The 13,585-nt window shown below is 46.1% G+C and overlaps 2 protein-coding genes across 8 annotated transcripts; both read right to left on the bottom strand.

Moving 5' to 3' along the window:
* Positions 1 to 425: 425 nt before the first annotated feature.
* Positions 426 to 8,566, bottom strand: lats1 (large tumor suppressor kinase 1). Of its 7 annotated transcripts, none has more exons than XM_070986739.1 (8): positions 8,367 to 8,566; positions 7,360 to 7,770; positions 6,437 to 6,548; positions 4,296 to 5,764; positions 3,154 to 3,736; positions 2,743 to 2,925; positions 2,448 to 2,554; positions 426 to 2,364 (listed from the first exon to the last, which is right to left on the bottom strand). In XM_070986739.1, the coding sequence occupies exons 2-8, from the start codon at positions 7,657 to 7,659 to the stop codon at positions 1,852 to 1,854; spliced, it is 3,267 nt and encodes a 1,088-aa protein (XP_070842840.1). In that variant the 5' UTR covers positions 7,660 to 7,770; positions 8,367 to 8,566; the 3' UTR covers positions 426 to 1,851. The 7 variants fall into 7 exon arrangements, 6 of the variants coding, with proteins under 6 accessions (XP_070842840.1, XP_070842842.1, XP_070842838.1 ...); XM_070986741.1 differs by having other exon boundaries at positions 7,360 to 7,767; positions 8,367 to 8,559; XM_070986737.1 differs by having other exon boundaries at positions 7,312 to 7,767; positions 8,367 to 8,553.
* Positions 8,567 to 9,069: 503 nt separating this feature from the next.
* Positions 9,070 to 13,513, bottom strand: nup43 (nucleoporin 43). The gene is made up of 8 exons (XM_070987404.1): positions 13,110 to 13,513; positions 12,536 to 12,658; positions 12,322 to 12,399; positions 11,780 to 11,942; positions 10,760 to 10,895; positions 10,483 to 10,634; positions 10,274 to 10,390; positions 9,070 to 9,526 (listed from the first exon to the last, which is right to left on the bottom strand). Exons 1-8 carry the CDS (start codon positions 13,227 to 13,229, stop codon positions 9,297 to 9,299), a joined length of 1,119 nt encoding a protein of 372 aa, XP_070843505.1. The 5' UTR covers positions 13,230 to 13,513; the 3' UTR covers positions 9,070 to 9,296.
* Between the last annotated feature and the right edge of the window lie 72 nt (positions 13,514 to 13,585).

The following is a 13,585-nucleotide window of genomic DNA, read 5'->3' as shown; positions in this document are numbered from 1 at the left end:
CAAGGTTCAGTTGGCGTGATGAATTGTGTGGCACAAGACTCAAAAAATTAATAAAACTAATGCTACTTCTGGTTTAATCTGTCGTCACTGCAGTGATAAAGAACTGCCAGTTTAAAGTCAACTGCATGAGTAAAAACACCAATGAAAGGTGTAGCTGTGGCTTAAGTAGCTGTTTGAAATAGTTTATTGATTTAAGAGGTGAGTCTGCATTTGACATGTTACTTAACCTTTTACCTGATGAAAGTCAGGAGGAAACTAAAAGATCTTGATTGAATTATCTAATTACTAATTAAAACAATTTATCAAAGTAGTTCAATGCATGAAAGTAACATAATAAACTGAATATCTTTGCTGTCAGCTGATAAAAACATATTATTTCAGTAATTTGTTGTGATGACACCAATAACAACACAACACGGTCGGTGTGCGTGTAAAACATTTTGTTCTTTACATTCTTTATTTATCACCCTCTTCCCTGGACCCGACCTCCCACCGTACACAAAAATAAAACTCTCTCACTTACAACAAAAACGCAAAACCAGTGCAGAAAGCCAGTGAAGTCCAGAACTACATTCAGAGATCTTTTCCTAAACACAGAGAAAAAGCACGGCGGCTTCCAGAGTCATCAAGATGGAGCCGTCGGTCCAGTTTCTCCTCAATCAGCAGAGGCAGCCGTAGTGTTTCTCAAAGATGGGAAGCAGAATTATGTTGAAGGAGCTTGGTTTTAGTCTCTCCCAGCTCCTCAAACGCAGCGCGGAGTACGACAGGATGAAGCTGGCTGATGGAGGAGGGACACCACAGGGACTAATTTCACGGCCGTGTGGTCGTTCTTTCCTAAATGTGGGCTGTCGCAAAAGAAAAAGTGAGCACCCACCTATTTAGTGCTTTGGTTGAGAGACGAGCGTGAAGTCTGAATGTCGGCTTAGTGACACAAAGAATCAAATCCATCCACAGTGAATTAGTGTTATTTGGGTGTAAGAGACAGAAGGCAGCAGCGGTGGACACTGACGAGGGCCTGCCCTAAGAAACGAACAATCAGCTGACAGGGAAGAGAAAAATATGTACATCGACTGTATACAACTTAATTTATAAATACACTTTAGGTATAAATTAGAAAAATAAAACAACAACGCCTACTGTAGTTCAATCAGCTACTGCTACTCTCATTTAAAATGCCAGTCTGATTATTAACCCTCTTTATATTTGGTGAAAGGTAACAAAAAAAAAAAAGGCACAGCAATGAATAATTAGAGCAATTTATCCCTGCAAATTTCTATCAATCACAACACTAAATCCCCATTGCAACATTAAAATATAAATTAAGACGATTTTTTTTTTACCAATAAATGGAATTCCCACACTCAAACAGCATCTACACTAGCATCACCAGTTACAATTTTATTAAATAAATTAAGGCTTTAAGGGGATTTGCGATAAGTCGTCAAGAGCACCCTGATTTTTTTTTTTTTTTTTTTTAAAGATTTCCAGGCAGCACACAGTACCGCTCACACGTTAAAGGCACAGTTTTGAGAACGAGTTGATGCCACTCTCAGATCTGTGGGCTAAACGTGAAGCTGGAGGTGGTAGAATGGGTTCCATCATCTCATCTTTATGCAAAACTGGCGAGCTGTTCCTTTAAGTTGCAGCGTGAGCGTCTGGTTTGAAATCAGTCTGTTAATGTGAGCGCGTGCTGCAGACTTCTGACTGCTCCTAAAAACATACTTTCCTACGTTCAAGGACTTCAATGCTGTACCAGCGCAATCCCCTTCACACACACACACACACACACACTCCACAAACTTGAGTTTGAGCGGACTTGCTATATACAAGCAGCTCAACTGGCCTCCGAAGCTACACGTAGACCAGGTCTCGGCCCTGAGGCGCCGAGCCGCCTCCTGCCTCCAGCGCCGGGCCCTCTGAGTCCGCCTCATCCTCGTTATAGCCCTCATACTCGATGGGTTTGGGGCAGCTGTACGGGTGGCCGTTGTCGTCGAAGAAGCGGCGGAAGGTGAACTCGTAGAAGGCATGTTCGGGGTGCTTGCCGTTGCGGAACCAGACATTTAGGGTGTCATTGAGGTTGCCCTCGCCGTCGCTGTCGCTGCTCCACAGCTTATCCGGGTCCACGGGGTCGAAGTTGGAGGTGTCCGTGGAGTGAGCGATGGTGGGGATGTACGGCGCCACCTGCTGCCGCTGGTCGCTGGAGAAGTCGATGGTCTTGAAGAAAGGATGAGCCTTGATTTCGTCGGCGCCGTTCTTGCCGAGGCGGTCCTCGGGGCCGCGGCACAGCTTGACGATGAGGTCCGACGCCTCGGGGCTGAGCTTGGCTGACGGCGGAATGTGCAGCATGCTCTTCCAGTTAATCACCTGGTGTCGACGGCAGAAAAACAACAGTGAGGAACAATGAGGCCTGCAGGTGCATCGCATTTCACTGCAGGTGCTTCACATACCTTCAGCTGTGTCTCCAGGGGCGTGGTCGCTAAGAAGGGAGGCTGTCCGACAACCATTTCATACAGGATCACACCAACACTCCACCAATCACAGAGCTGGGTGTATCCTGGAGGAGAACAGAGGCGTCAGTGTGTCTGTGAGGAGGCTGCGACAGCTTGTGATCAGATGCTGCTGCAAAGACGCTACAAACTGTAAAACATGGATGCTTCACACACATCTTCATAGTGACCTTTGACCACCTGAAACCACAGAGGCATTGAAAATGTCTGACTGAATCTGATTTGGTTGTGGCACCTGTTCGGAGCAGCACTTCTGGGGCGATATAGTTGGGCGTCCCCACCAGCGAATGTGCCAGACAGCGCTGGTGCTGCCGGGCCTTCCTCCTCTCCAGAGGCTTCAGGCGGTCTGAGCAGCGGCAGCTGGCCGGATCTTCCCACTCCTTACTGAAGTCCATGCTGTCCTGCCTCACGTGATCACCTGGAGAGAGACCACACAGCTCAGCGCTCATCACTCTGTCCATGACACTGACTGATTCGTGTGGTGAAGGCGTCCAAGAATCTGGATGTCTGAAAGCCATTACTCTGGACTGAAACTAGTCAAACGTTATTTTCACGCTGACGGCTCAGCAGCTTGAAGGAGCTCGAACTAGATAAAACATAACTGTTTGAATTCTGAAGTGCTGGTCATGAAAAAGGTGAGACTCACCGCTCTGGTAATACTTGGAGTCGTGCGTCCAGCGGAAACCAGTGCAAAGGCCGAAGTCCGTCAGCTTTATGTGTCCGTCTCGGTCTATGAGGATGTTATCGGGCTTGATGTCGCGGTGGATGAAGCCCATCTTGTGGACGCTCTCCACGGCGCAGGTGAGCTCTGCGATGTAGAACTGGGCGAGCTCTTCTTTGAAGATGCCGAGCCGGATGAGGAGGCTCATCATGTCCCCTCCAGGGATGTACTCCATGACAAAGTACAGGTTGTCCTTGTCCTGGAAAGAGTAGTAGAGACGCACAACCCACTCGTTGTCGGCCTCAGCCAGGATGTCCCTCTCTGCCTTGACGTGGGCCACCTGGTTTCTCAGCAGCACATCCTTCTTACGGAGCGTTTTCATGGCGTACAGTGCTCCCGTGTCCTCTTTTCTGGCCAAGCACACCTCGCCGAAGGCTCCGATCCCGAGGGTCTTGATTCGTTTGAACATGGATTTGTCCATCTTGGCCCGCTTAAGCCGGATGTAGTTGGACTCTTTCTGGCAGAGCATCATACGCATCTGCTCCTGAGCTTCTGAGGACAAACCCACCTGAGCACAGGACACAGTCAGAGGTGAATTAATGACGCACATGATCTCAAAGAAGTGGCATAAAAACACAAAGTGGTCCAGGTTAGATACAAACTGACAACCAGTGCAAAATGCATTTAAAATGAACTGTAACTGCAAAATGACTGTATTTTCCTCATGCATTAATCATCACTTTAGTCCAAAACACAAACGCTCGATCAGTGCCACGATCAGTGAGATGGAGTGGGATGCATTTCCATCAGCCACAACATGCTGCATGTAGTACATTTAAAATCCAAAAGACCAGTCTCTCAACACAAGCTTACTTGAATAACTGATGTTTGTGGACTATTCTGTGTCACAGGACAGCAGAGATACCTTTACCTTTTTAGATCAGCTGTTAGTGACAGCGAGGAGAGAAAGGAAGAAAAAGGTCAGCCCAGAAAAAGACACCGTCTCAGAGACAGATAATACAGTGACGACAGGACAGTACGGAGCAAAGTTTGAAGGGTGACAGGTATTCCTTTAAACAGGTTCATTTGTAGCTCCAGTCAATTCATTAAGACAGTTACGTGACTACGGTTGTTTTTGTTCTCACCCTTTGCATCTCACTTTCCAGCTGCTTCCTCCTCCGAATCCTCTGCTGATGGTTCTTTAGGATGTTCTCCACATGTTGCTCCATGAAGAACTTGAAAGCCTGTGGGGAGTACAGTGCGACTCTTCCGGACTCTCCTCGCCGCTCTTCGTCTCTCTTGTTCCGCCGGACGGGAACGGGCGATGTGGTGATTTGCTTCTTCTCCTTCTCTGTCGCTGTGGTGCTTTCCGGAGTTTCCGTCATCTTGTCTCGCGAGCCGTCACCGCCGCCGCCGCCGCTCTCCTCTTCGGCGGACTCCTCTCTGCCTGTGCCGAGCTTGTTGGCCCCTGGATCGTAGGCAGGGGGGCAGGGTGCAGCCTGCTGCTGGAGGAGATGCCTAGGATATGGCGGAGGCGGGCCCTGGTAGCTGGGGACTTCTGCTACAACAGGGATCTGGGGTACAGGGGCTGGAGGTTCTTGGTAAGCAGGTGCAGCTGGAGGTGGTGGAGCCTGCTGCATCCATGGAGGGTGCGTGGGTGCGACAGCTGTGTGTAACTCAGGTTTCTGGACACGCATGCTTTTGACAGGCTGCAGGATGGGAGCCTGGGTGATGGCAGTGACTGTGGTGGCAGAGGGCTGGGAGCTGGCCGGGTGGGCTGGTCTGCCGTTCAGCTGGTGGTTGTTGAAGGAGTTAGAGCGGACTGGCATGTTGTGCTGCCAGGACGGCGACAGATCCTGGTTGCTGCTGTTGCCAGAGGAAGACTGGGACTGACCCTGGGACCAGGACTGAGGAGGACCTATGTTGTACATGTCCAGGTTGTGACTGTTCCGGTTGGGAACCATCATGGACTGAGGGATGTTTCCACCGTTGACGTACGAGGGAGACGACGCGGGTCCTCCTGACTGCATCTGCTGGTCAGTGGGACTGTGCCGACTACTCTGGTTGACTGGGTAAGGGGGGGGAGGCTGTCTGCTGCCCCCTGCCATGTAGTCTGGTTGAGGGGAGCCACTCTGAGACCAGCTGGAGGGGAAGGTGAACTTATTCCCCCCTGAGCTTTGCATTATGATGGGCTGGTGGCCCATCGGCACTGGGCTGATCCCGCGCTGATTCTGAGGTGCTGAAGCTTGGTACCCATCAGGCCAGGCCCCCTGAGGTACCGGAGAGATGCGGGGCACAAGGTAATCCATGTTGCCTGAGTAGCGCTTGGTTGATGGATTACTGTCCCAGGATGGCGCAGGAGGCATGGCGCCACGGTTTGGTGGAGGTGTGACACTGCGCACCTGAGGCGGCAGTGGAGGATTGACTCTCTGGCTGCTGGCAGGGTGACCCTGTGGGAAGGCAGGAGGTGGTCCGGGGCTGTCTGAGCGGTACATCATTCCATCCACCATGATAGGACCGTGTCGAGGAGCCAAAGACTCCTTAGAACCTTTCCAGCTCGGCCTCCTCAGCACAGCCTGCTGGATGTGAGAAGCTCCTACAGACACAAGAATACAATCGTGGTGAAGTGATAACCATGACTCGCAGTCCTGCATCCTAGCAGCAGCCAAAATAATCCAAACCAAAGCCCATCTAATGCTGGAACTAAACAGGTCTAAATAAGCTCTTCACAGCTACACAGTTGTTCTACTGTGTAAAATATGTAAAGTTGACACATATGCATGCAGGCAGAGGACTGCTGTGCCCTCTGACTGTGTTTCCAAGAGTAAATATTCACTTGATGTGTACAATGTTAATAAATACAGTAGGAATGATAGCTAACATTGTGAAGACCAAATCTGTGTACTGTTCCTCGTGAGATTCGCTCAACATCAATATTTCCCTATATTGTTTTGTTCTTGTACTGTTTAATTAAGGTCTAGACTAGCTGTCAAAACTCAACAGCGCCTGCTGACACAAACAATGGCTGCCAACATATTCTAATGCACGTCTTTCTTTGAAAGGACCATTACTCTCATTATGAATGCAAACCAAAAAAACTTCTCCCATTACATGATGCAGTGACTCACTCTCCCTTTGTCAGCATGTTTTGTCATTTCTTTCAGCAAACATCCCAAATACTTTAAACAATATGGAGGCTGAATGAACACGCCTGGATGGAAAATAAAAGAAGAAACCTGGCATTTAGTCCCAGTGGACAGTTACGTACCTGGGGCTTTCAGACCTGTAGTGTTGGGGTTGGCAACAGCCATCTGTTCCCTCATCGAGTCCTGGTAGCTCACCTTCCCCATGTAGTCTGCTCCCACACTGCGACTGTTGCTCTGTTTTAAAGACAAAAAAGATAATTATTAACATTTAGAGTTTGGGCTCTTAAGCAAATGCGGCGTGAATACATTTACCATAGAATTAACTATTTTTCTTAACAGTTCTCGCATCTTCACAGCCTTCAAAAATCACATAAATGAGCTAAAAGGTGCAACTAACAATTACTTTCATTATCGCTTAATCTGAACAATATTTTCTTGATTACTCAATCTACTGTTTAGTCTGACAATGTCAGGAAACCCAGATCCCAAGGTGACACTTTTGAATATCTTACTTTGCCCAACCAACAGTCCAAGATTCACAGATGTTCAGTTCACAGTGATATGAAACAGAGGACAGCAGCGATCCTCATCTCATAACTTAATACAGTTACATTCATTTTTCTGCAACTACTGTGCTGCAGAAACATTATCTGACAATCAGCGACTTGATTAATGACGGGTAGGTCTCCTTCCCCAACAGTTAAACTGTACAGTTACTTGCTACAGCTGGAAATCACTGCACAGCACACTTTGCCACCTCAGAGCCGGATTGCACGCCCTGGCTCAAAACAAGTGGCAGCTGCCAACCGAGAATCTACTTTTGCGTTGTCACCTGCGCAAGCTCGTCATTCCACTTCACATACTTTCCATTTTTCGAATAATTCTCCATAAACAAAGTGTGCTGTGTGATTATTCTCTATTACAGAGTTATGTTGAGAATGAAATTCCTCTGCAACAACCTGTCTCGGGCACAATAACACGATAACACTCATCTCACCTCCTCAAACATAACAAAGGGGGGTTCCAGTGACAAGTGTTTGTTCACCTCAGAGCCTGAAGTACCGGGCTCATTGGCAAAAGGCATCAAGGATTTGCGGATCTCCTGCAGGGCCTTGTGGTACGGGTGTTTGGGGTTGCTGCAGCGCCCCTGTTGCCTTGGGTCCTCGGAAAGCATTTTTCCAGCTCCACCAACGTCCACTTTAGGTGGGTCAGAGGGTTTGGACAAATTGCGCAAGCTGTTCCGTATTTCCTGCAGCATCTGTTGGCTGTTGCCGCTGTGGTTACTGGTGGGAAACGTTTTGGGTCTCATCTGTCTGTATCCTTCGGGTTTCTCCCCTCTCTTCATGTAAGAGCATGTATGATGACAATAAAGGGGATGAAGACGATGTCACCCAGTCCAGGGTTGCCGCAAAGGATAACAGGGGTCTCTGATGTCTGATCTCACATCTGCATGCTGCTGACAGAAATGAACAAAAACAAAGTGGGATGAGCAGAAATCCTCGTCATATTGGGGCAATGAGATGCAGAAAGCGCTTATTAGCAACAATCATTAGCAACATGAAATTATAAGTAACTCAATTTTGGGGGTTAAAATGACCCTCTCGATGAAAAAAAAGCTTTATTCCAGCGCTTTGCCATTTCACTTAAAGATAAAGTCGTTGTTCAAAGCCTTGGAGTAGAGAAATCTGCTTCAGAGGAGAAAGAGCCCCTCACTAAACAAGACACCGTCCACTTGCTAGCGTCGTTAGCAGCTCCGGCTAACACAGCGCTACGTTAAAGCCAATTCTCTTACGTTAATTGTGGCAAAAATTAAAATTATTTTCCACATTCGCCTAAATATGTCCGATGCGTAGCGACTCATGAGCTGAAGACTGGAGTTATCAGACCTTCACTTTGCATTAAATCAAACGGCGCAGCAGTTTCTCCGCGGCCTGTCTGTTAAAGGCATCCATTTGCTGCTAAGCTAATTCAACAACAGGTTGCGAATTAGCAGCTAGCACGGAACACGACTGACAACAGTTAGTTAGCCGTTAGCCGTGTCTGACAACTTACCAGTGTCTGTAGTTGCCGCGTTCCTCGACACTTTTCCTATTCCGACAACAAACGATATTTCCTTGACCTCTCTCAGTGTCAAGAACGTGATTTCAACTTAAAATGTCCTTGTTGTGCCGCGCTGCCTTGGTCCTAATCGTGTTGAATTCCTGGGATGTCTGAATGACAAGTACAACAGCAACAAGTTAGACACGGAAGGAGTGCAACACACTTCCGGTTTTTTCAGAATAAAAGAAGAAAAATAATTCCTTAGGAGATTTTTTTAAGAACTATTTCTATTCTGCAGACAAAAACACACATATTTGAACCTGGCGTGTGAAATAAAATTGTAATAACAATAGCCACTCTAAAATACATGGCATGTCTTGTTCACATCACATAAAAAAATGAATCATATATAAAACATAAATAGCACGGTACACTTCCCCAAATAATGCTACCATATAACACATGATAATTAGCTGCCATACAAAATAAATCAGTGAAGAAGAGAGCAATTACATTAAAAAGATGTTCCTATGAAATAAACCAAATATGTGGTGTATTTTCATTTAATTTCATTAAGTCCGCAGTGAATTCACCACTTGACAACTAAAAGTAACTACACAGCATTTCACAGATTACTGGGAAACCAACAGGTATACAGTGACTGCAGCTACATTCATGATGTATCTTTGATTTCAATTTGAACAGTCAGTGGACTCATTTGTGTAAAGGCTTTTTATTTATTTATCTCAAAACAGTTTTAAATGACATCCATACCAAAGTATTGCTGAGTTGAAATACTCTGCCTGGTCTAAAAAACCTTGATCCATGATGATCCATTCTTGCAACTGCACTACCAATGAGCAAATATAGTGTTTATGCAACATTACATAACATAAAATACACAAGCAAAGCCAAGATGTCACAAGCGTACAAACAACTCTTTTACACTGGGACCTGTCTGTTGACAAAAATAGCCTCTCCATCGGTCCCACAGACGAGACATTGTCCAAGTACATCCAAACTGTTGACGGACAGCGTCTGGCTGGGCAGCATGTGAGTCGTCTCCAGGCGGCCTTTACTGGAGTCTCCGCTGAGCCAGGCGCTGATGAGGGACTGGTTCCCTCCAGCCGGGGCCATCGCACTGCGAGACACCATGCTGCTGTTCCTGCCACCTGGAAAACAATAACAAGATGATCTCTGTTAATATTTCAGAGGACAGTCATGATAACTGTGCTATCATTACGTCACTGTATAGTTCCATTAGCACGTTGGCATGCTGTCTTTGTAGCCCTCAGTAATTTGCATCGCGCTCGCTGACTCAGTGTTTTCACTGTTGCTCTGGCAACCAAAAGCAAACAGATGGGGTTGTATGACTAATAGATGAAGTATATAAATATCCTATGATTAACACTGAAGCTGCGGTTTCTATCCTATGGTTGTTTAATTGTCAACTCTTGATGCAGCTACTTGCTAATAAAATCTGGTGACTGGTTTTGGTTTTGGGAGGCTACTGTTTAGGAAGCAAAATACTCAAATACCTCAAAATTTTACTTAAATATAGTACTTCAATAAATGTTACATTCAGCCACTGTATTAATAGAACTGTGCACATCCTTTGAAAAGACACATCTTTTTAAGAAAATTCAACCTTTTAAGCCATCTCCATTAAAAATGACCACTGTCATAATAAAATGGATAACGTGTTCCACAATGTGCTAAAACAGTTTATCAAATAAAAAAATAAACCTCAGCAACCACCCAAATATGTTTATTTCATGTTAGAACTGCTTTAATAACCCATCCTGTTTTGCAGTAAAATGCTGTTTCTTGGAAGAAGCTAGCAGTTTTTCCTTTGGAAAACAGTGTTTGTCATCTCCCTGCTGGCTGAGCTGAATAACAGACAGAATAACTCGACTTGCCTTGTAAGAAGGAGGGCATGTCTGAGTGTGAGGAGGTCTCCCAGTGCAGCAGTGAACCGTCCTCTGAGCACGTGAACAGATGATCTGGGTTGGTCGGGTGGAATTGGACTTCCCACACTGTGCAGAAATCCAAAGCAGAAGTCATTGAAAAAGGAGATATAAGTCTCTCCACATACGACTTGAACTCATCTGCCCCGGTAAAGTCTTACTTTCAGCAGAGTGTGCCTCCATGAGCGAGAAGGGTGTGTTGCCCTGTCTCACATCCCACACACAGAGCATCCCATCCTGCCCTCCTGTGGCCACAATGTGCTGCTGGTTAGGATGTCTGTCCACGCAGTGCAGAGGGACTCTATCCCCCGACCTGACGAAAGAACAGCGTGTCATTGCTGATATTCAAAATCGCCCAAATACAAAATGCACACAGGAGAGTGCAGAAAGGGAAAACACGTTTCGGACTGTGATTGGTCAGAACTGAGGAGATCTTACAGGGAGAGAATCTGTGACGGTGAGTTGCTCTGTTGTCTGAAATCCCACATCTTGAGTTGGCCGATAGAGTTCACCGTCAAAATCTCTGTTGTCCTCAGGTACGTCACAGCGTGAATCGTGCTGCTGTCCGCATTCTCTGGCAGAGGTTAAACAGTCCAATAAAGACCAAAAACCCATGTTAGGCTGAATCCCATTTCACCTGTTGGCCCTCCCCCTTGGCCCTACCCCTCCGTTTTGCGCGTTCACGTGGAGGGGTAGGGGTGTCCCAATTCCCATTATGACGGAGGGGTAGGGGGAAGTGGTAGGGCTATGTACCCCTCCAAACGGAGATTTTTCCGAGGCACACTCCAAACGGAGGGGTACGACAGATTTCTCAGAATGCCTTGCAAGACCGGTATTTTCTCCATGAACGAAGTTTTAAAATGTACGAAAACCACTTTATTGTCTATTTTAACGTTGTTTCAATGTGTAGTGGGCATTTTCCTCGTAAAAAAAAAACAAAACAAAAACTGAAAAAAATCGATAGTAGTCGAGGCTTCAGTTACGTGGTTACCGTTGCCAGGCTGAATGCCACTAGCGGTGCTCTGTGGGCAGCCCTGATGATAATCTGCAGTGATAACGTTATCAATAATAACTTCGGCAACCTCGCTGCTGGTATTCAGTTACATTGACAGCGTTATGGGATACAACATGCAGGAATGTCATACACAAATCGAATGTGACGGTAGCATTAGCTTGTCGCATCTGCCTACGTAAGAGGCAGCAGCGACTACTGATGACGTACGCGATTGTCGAAGGGGTGTCCCAATTCGGAGGGGTTGACTTTCGGCCCTACCCCTTGGCACTCCGTTTCAAGGGACAAGGGACAAGGGGTAGGGCTAAGGGGTAGGGGTAGAAAAGAGAAATGGCATTCACCCTTAGTCACATTAAACCCTTCAACTCACACCACAGTACTTTAACTCTGGGTGTACTCTAACGTGACATGATGGTCTGGTTACAGCACCTTAATCCTAATCTCACCTATGACTCGAATCGCTCCCTCCTGGTCGGCTCTGAAGAGGATGATTCTGCCATCTTCACCAACCGTGACGATCTCGGGGCTGCTGCACACAACACCAGTGCAGGGAGCATTGTCACAAGGGTAACCATGTGCTCTTGGCCAGCGCTGAGAGACTGATACTGTCTGCAGATGGAAGAAATTAGAAATGCATGTTATATGACCGGTTAAGCAGTTTGTCCAATATTTATTTACTTAAATTGTACTCCCAGTCTGATGATGTGACTCTACTCAAATTCCCTTGTTAAATAAGTGTTTATAAAGTGATTAAGACAGGTGAAATGTTTCTCTAATTCACAGGTTTATCCATGTTTGTGACAACACATTCTTGTCTTGCACAGGAGGGATTTTAAAGATGCATCAGTGTTTATATTTCAAACATATTTTATTTGTGAATGGCTACAATCTGTCCCGATGCTGCAGGCGCATTATGGATGTCTTCCTGCATAGACCTGATGTGGACAAGCTCGCTGTCCGTGAAAGGCACAACTCGGCCTCTGTGTACCTGACTGTTCTGGTGGTGGCGGAAGATGGTGACTGCTCCAGTAGACGATGCTGTGACAATTCTGTCTTGGTCCAAAAACTGTTAGAAAAAAAAAGGACAAAGGTAAGACTATGCCTGGCATTATAATTATAAGTACACAAACTCAAAGATCACTCCTAATTCTTAAGTTGCAAATGCATGCAGCTCCATTAGTCTGGATTCCCATGAGTCTCACCTGGAGGTCCAGAACATCTCCATCATGCTTGTGTTCACACAAAAGCTGTGGGTCTCCTTCAAATCCACTGTCGATGCCAGACGCTCCATTATTCCCAATGGACCAAAAGGAAATCTTGTTGTCCTGTAACAGCCACACACTGGGGTTATTTAAGTCCAATGTGAACTCGTTTTTAACCCTTGTAATGTGAAGTAGATTAGACAAACACAATACGATATGACAGTTCACAATTTGTAATTGCCTTTCTTGTCTTTGGTCAATAATCAGTCATTGGTCTCTCTAAGTTTGGCAGGACTTTAGCTGACTTTAGCTTGACCAGCCTTTTAACGTTATGCCTCAATAGTAATTAACAACGTGTATAGCTTAATGTGACAGCAAATGTGACGCAAGTTCAAGCACTGGCTGATGCCGAAAGGACGCCGTACGATTCAAAACATGCCTTATTTCGTGTGTTGACAGTTACAAAATAAGATTAAGCCCATTAGCAAAATCGTATAAAATTGTGAGATTTTTCTATGAAGTTTGGCACGCTCAAAGAAACATTAACTCCAGCGTTAACTGACTACTTGCCAACCTCGTTATCCCACGAGCCAGTCGCAAAGATGTCTGGTTGCTGCAAAGACGAATGAGAGACCGGTCGCCATCTGGTTTTACTGACTTTGTGGGACACGTACTTCGCGTTTACACTCGCCATTGAAACAAAAACAGCCTCACCCTGTTTAAATTAATACAACGATTGTTGGTATTAGCTTAGCATTCATGGGTAACACCACACTATACGCGCCTGTTACTTCGTACGTAGCTACGGTGGCCCCGTAAGGTCAAACTATCAAATCAGCCGACTTTTTCCTGAAATTACTAAAAGCAAGTGTCGCACACCACGTAGCGGCCACCGTCTATGTTACTGCGGCAAAATCTGATTTTGCACTGAGTGAGCAATGTGGCTTTTTCCAGTGCACTTGACATTGACTGAGGCTTATATCCGAAAAGATTAATTGTTTTGCAAAATGACACTATTCTGTGTGAGGGTATGTGTTAGAAGGGCCTCCC

This window comes from Chaetodon trifascialis, chromosome 19 (assembly GCF_039877785.1).
Source record: "Chaetodon trifascialis isolate fChaTrf1 chromosome 19, fChaTrf1.hap1, whole genome shotgun sequence".
Lineage (NCBI taxonomy): Eukaryota > Metazoa > Chordata > Actinopteri > Chaetodontiformes > Chaetodontidae > Chaetodon > Chaetodon trifascialis.
Note: the sequence above shows the minus strand (reverse complement) of the source record. Positions and strands in the feature narration are given on the sequence as shown.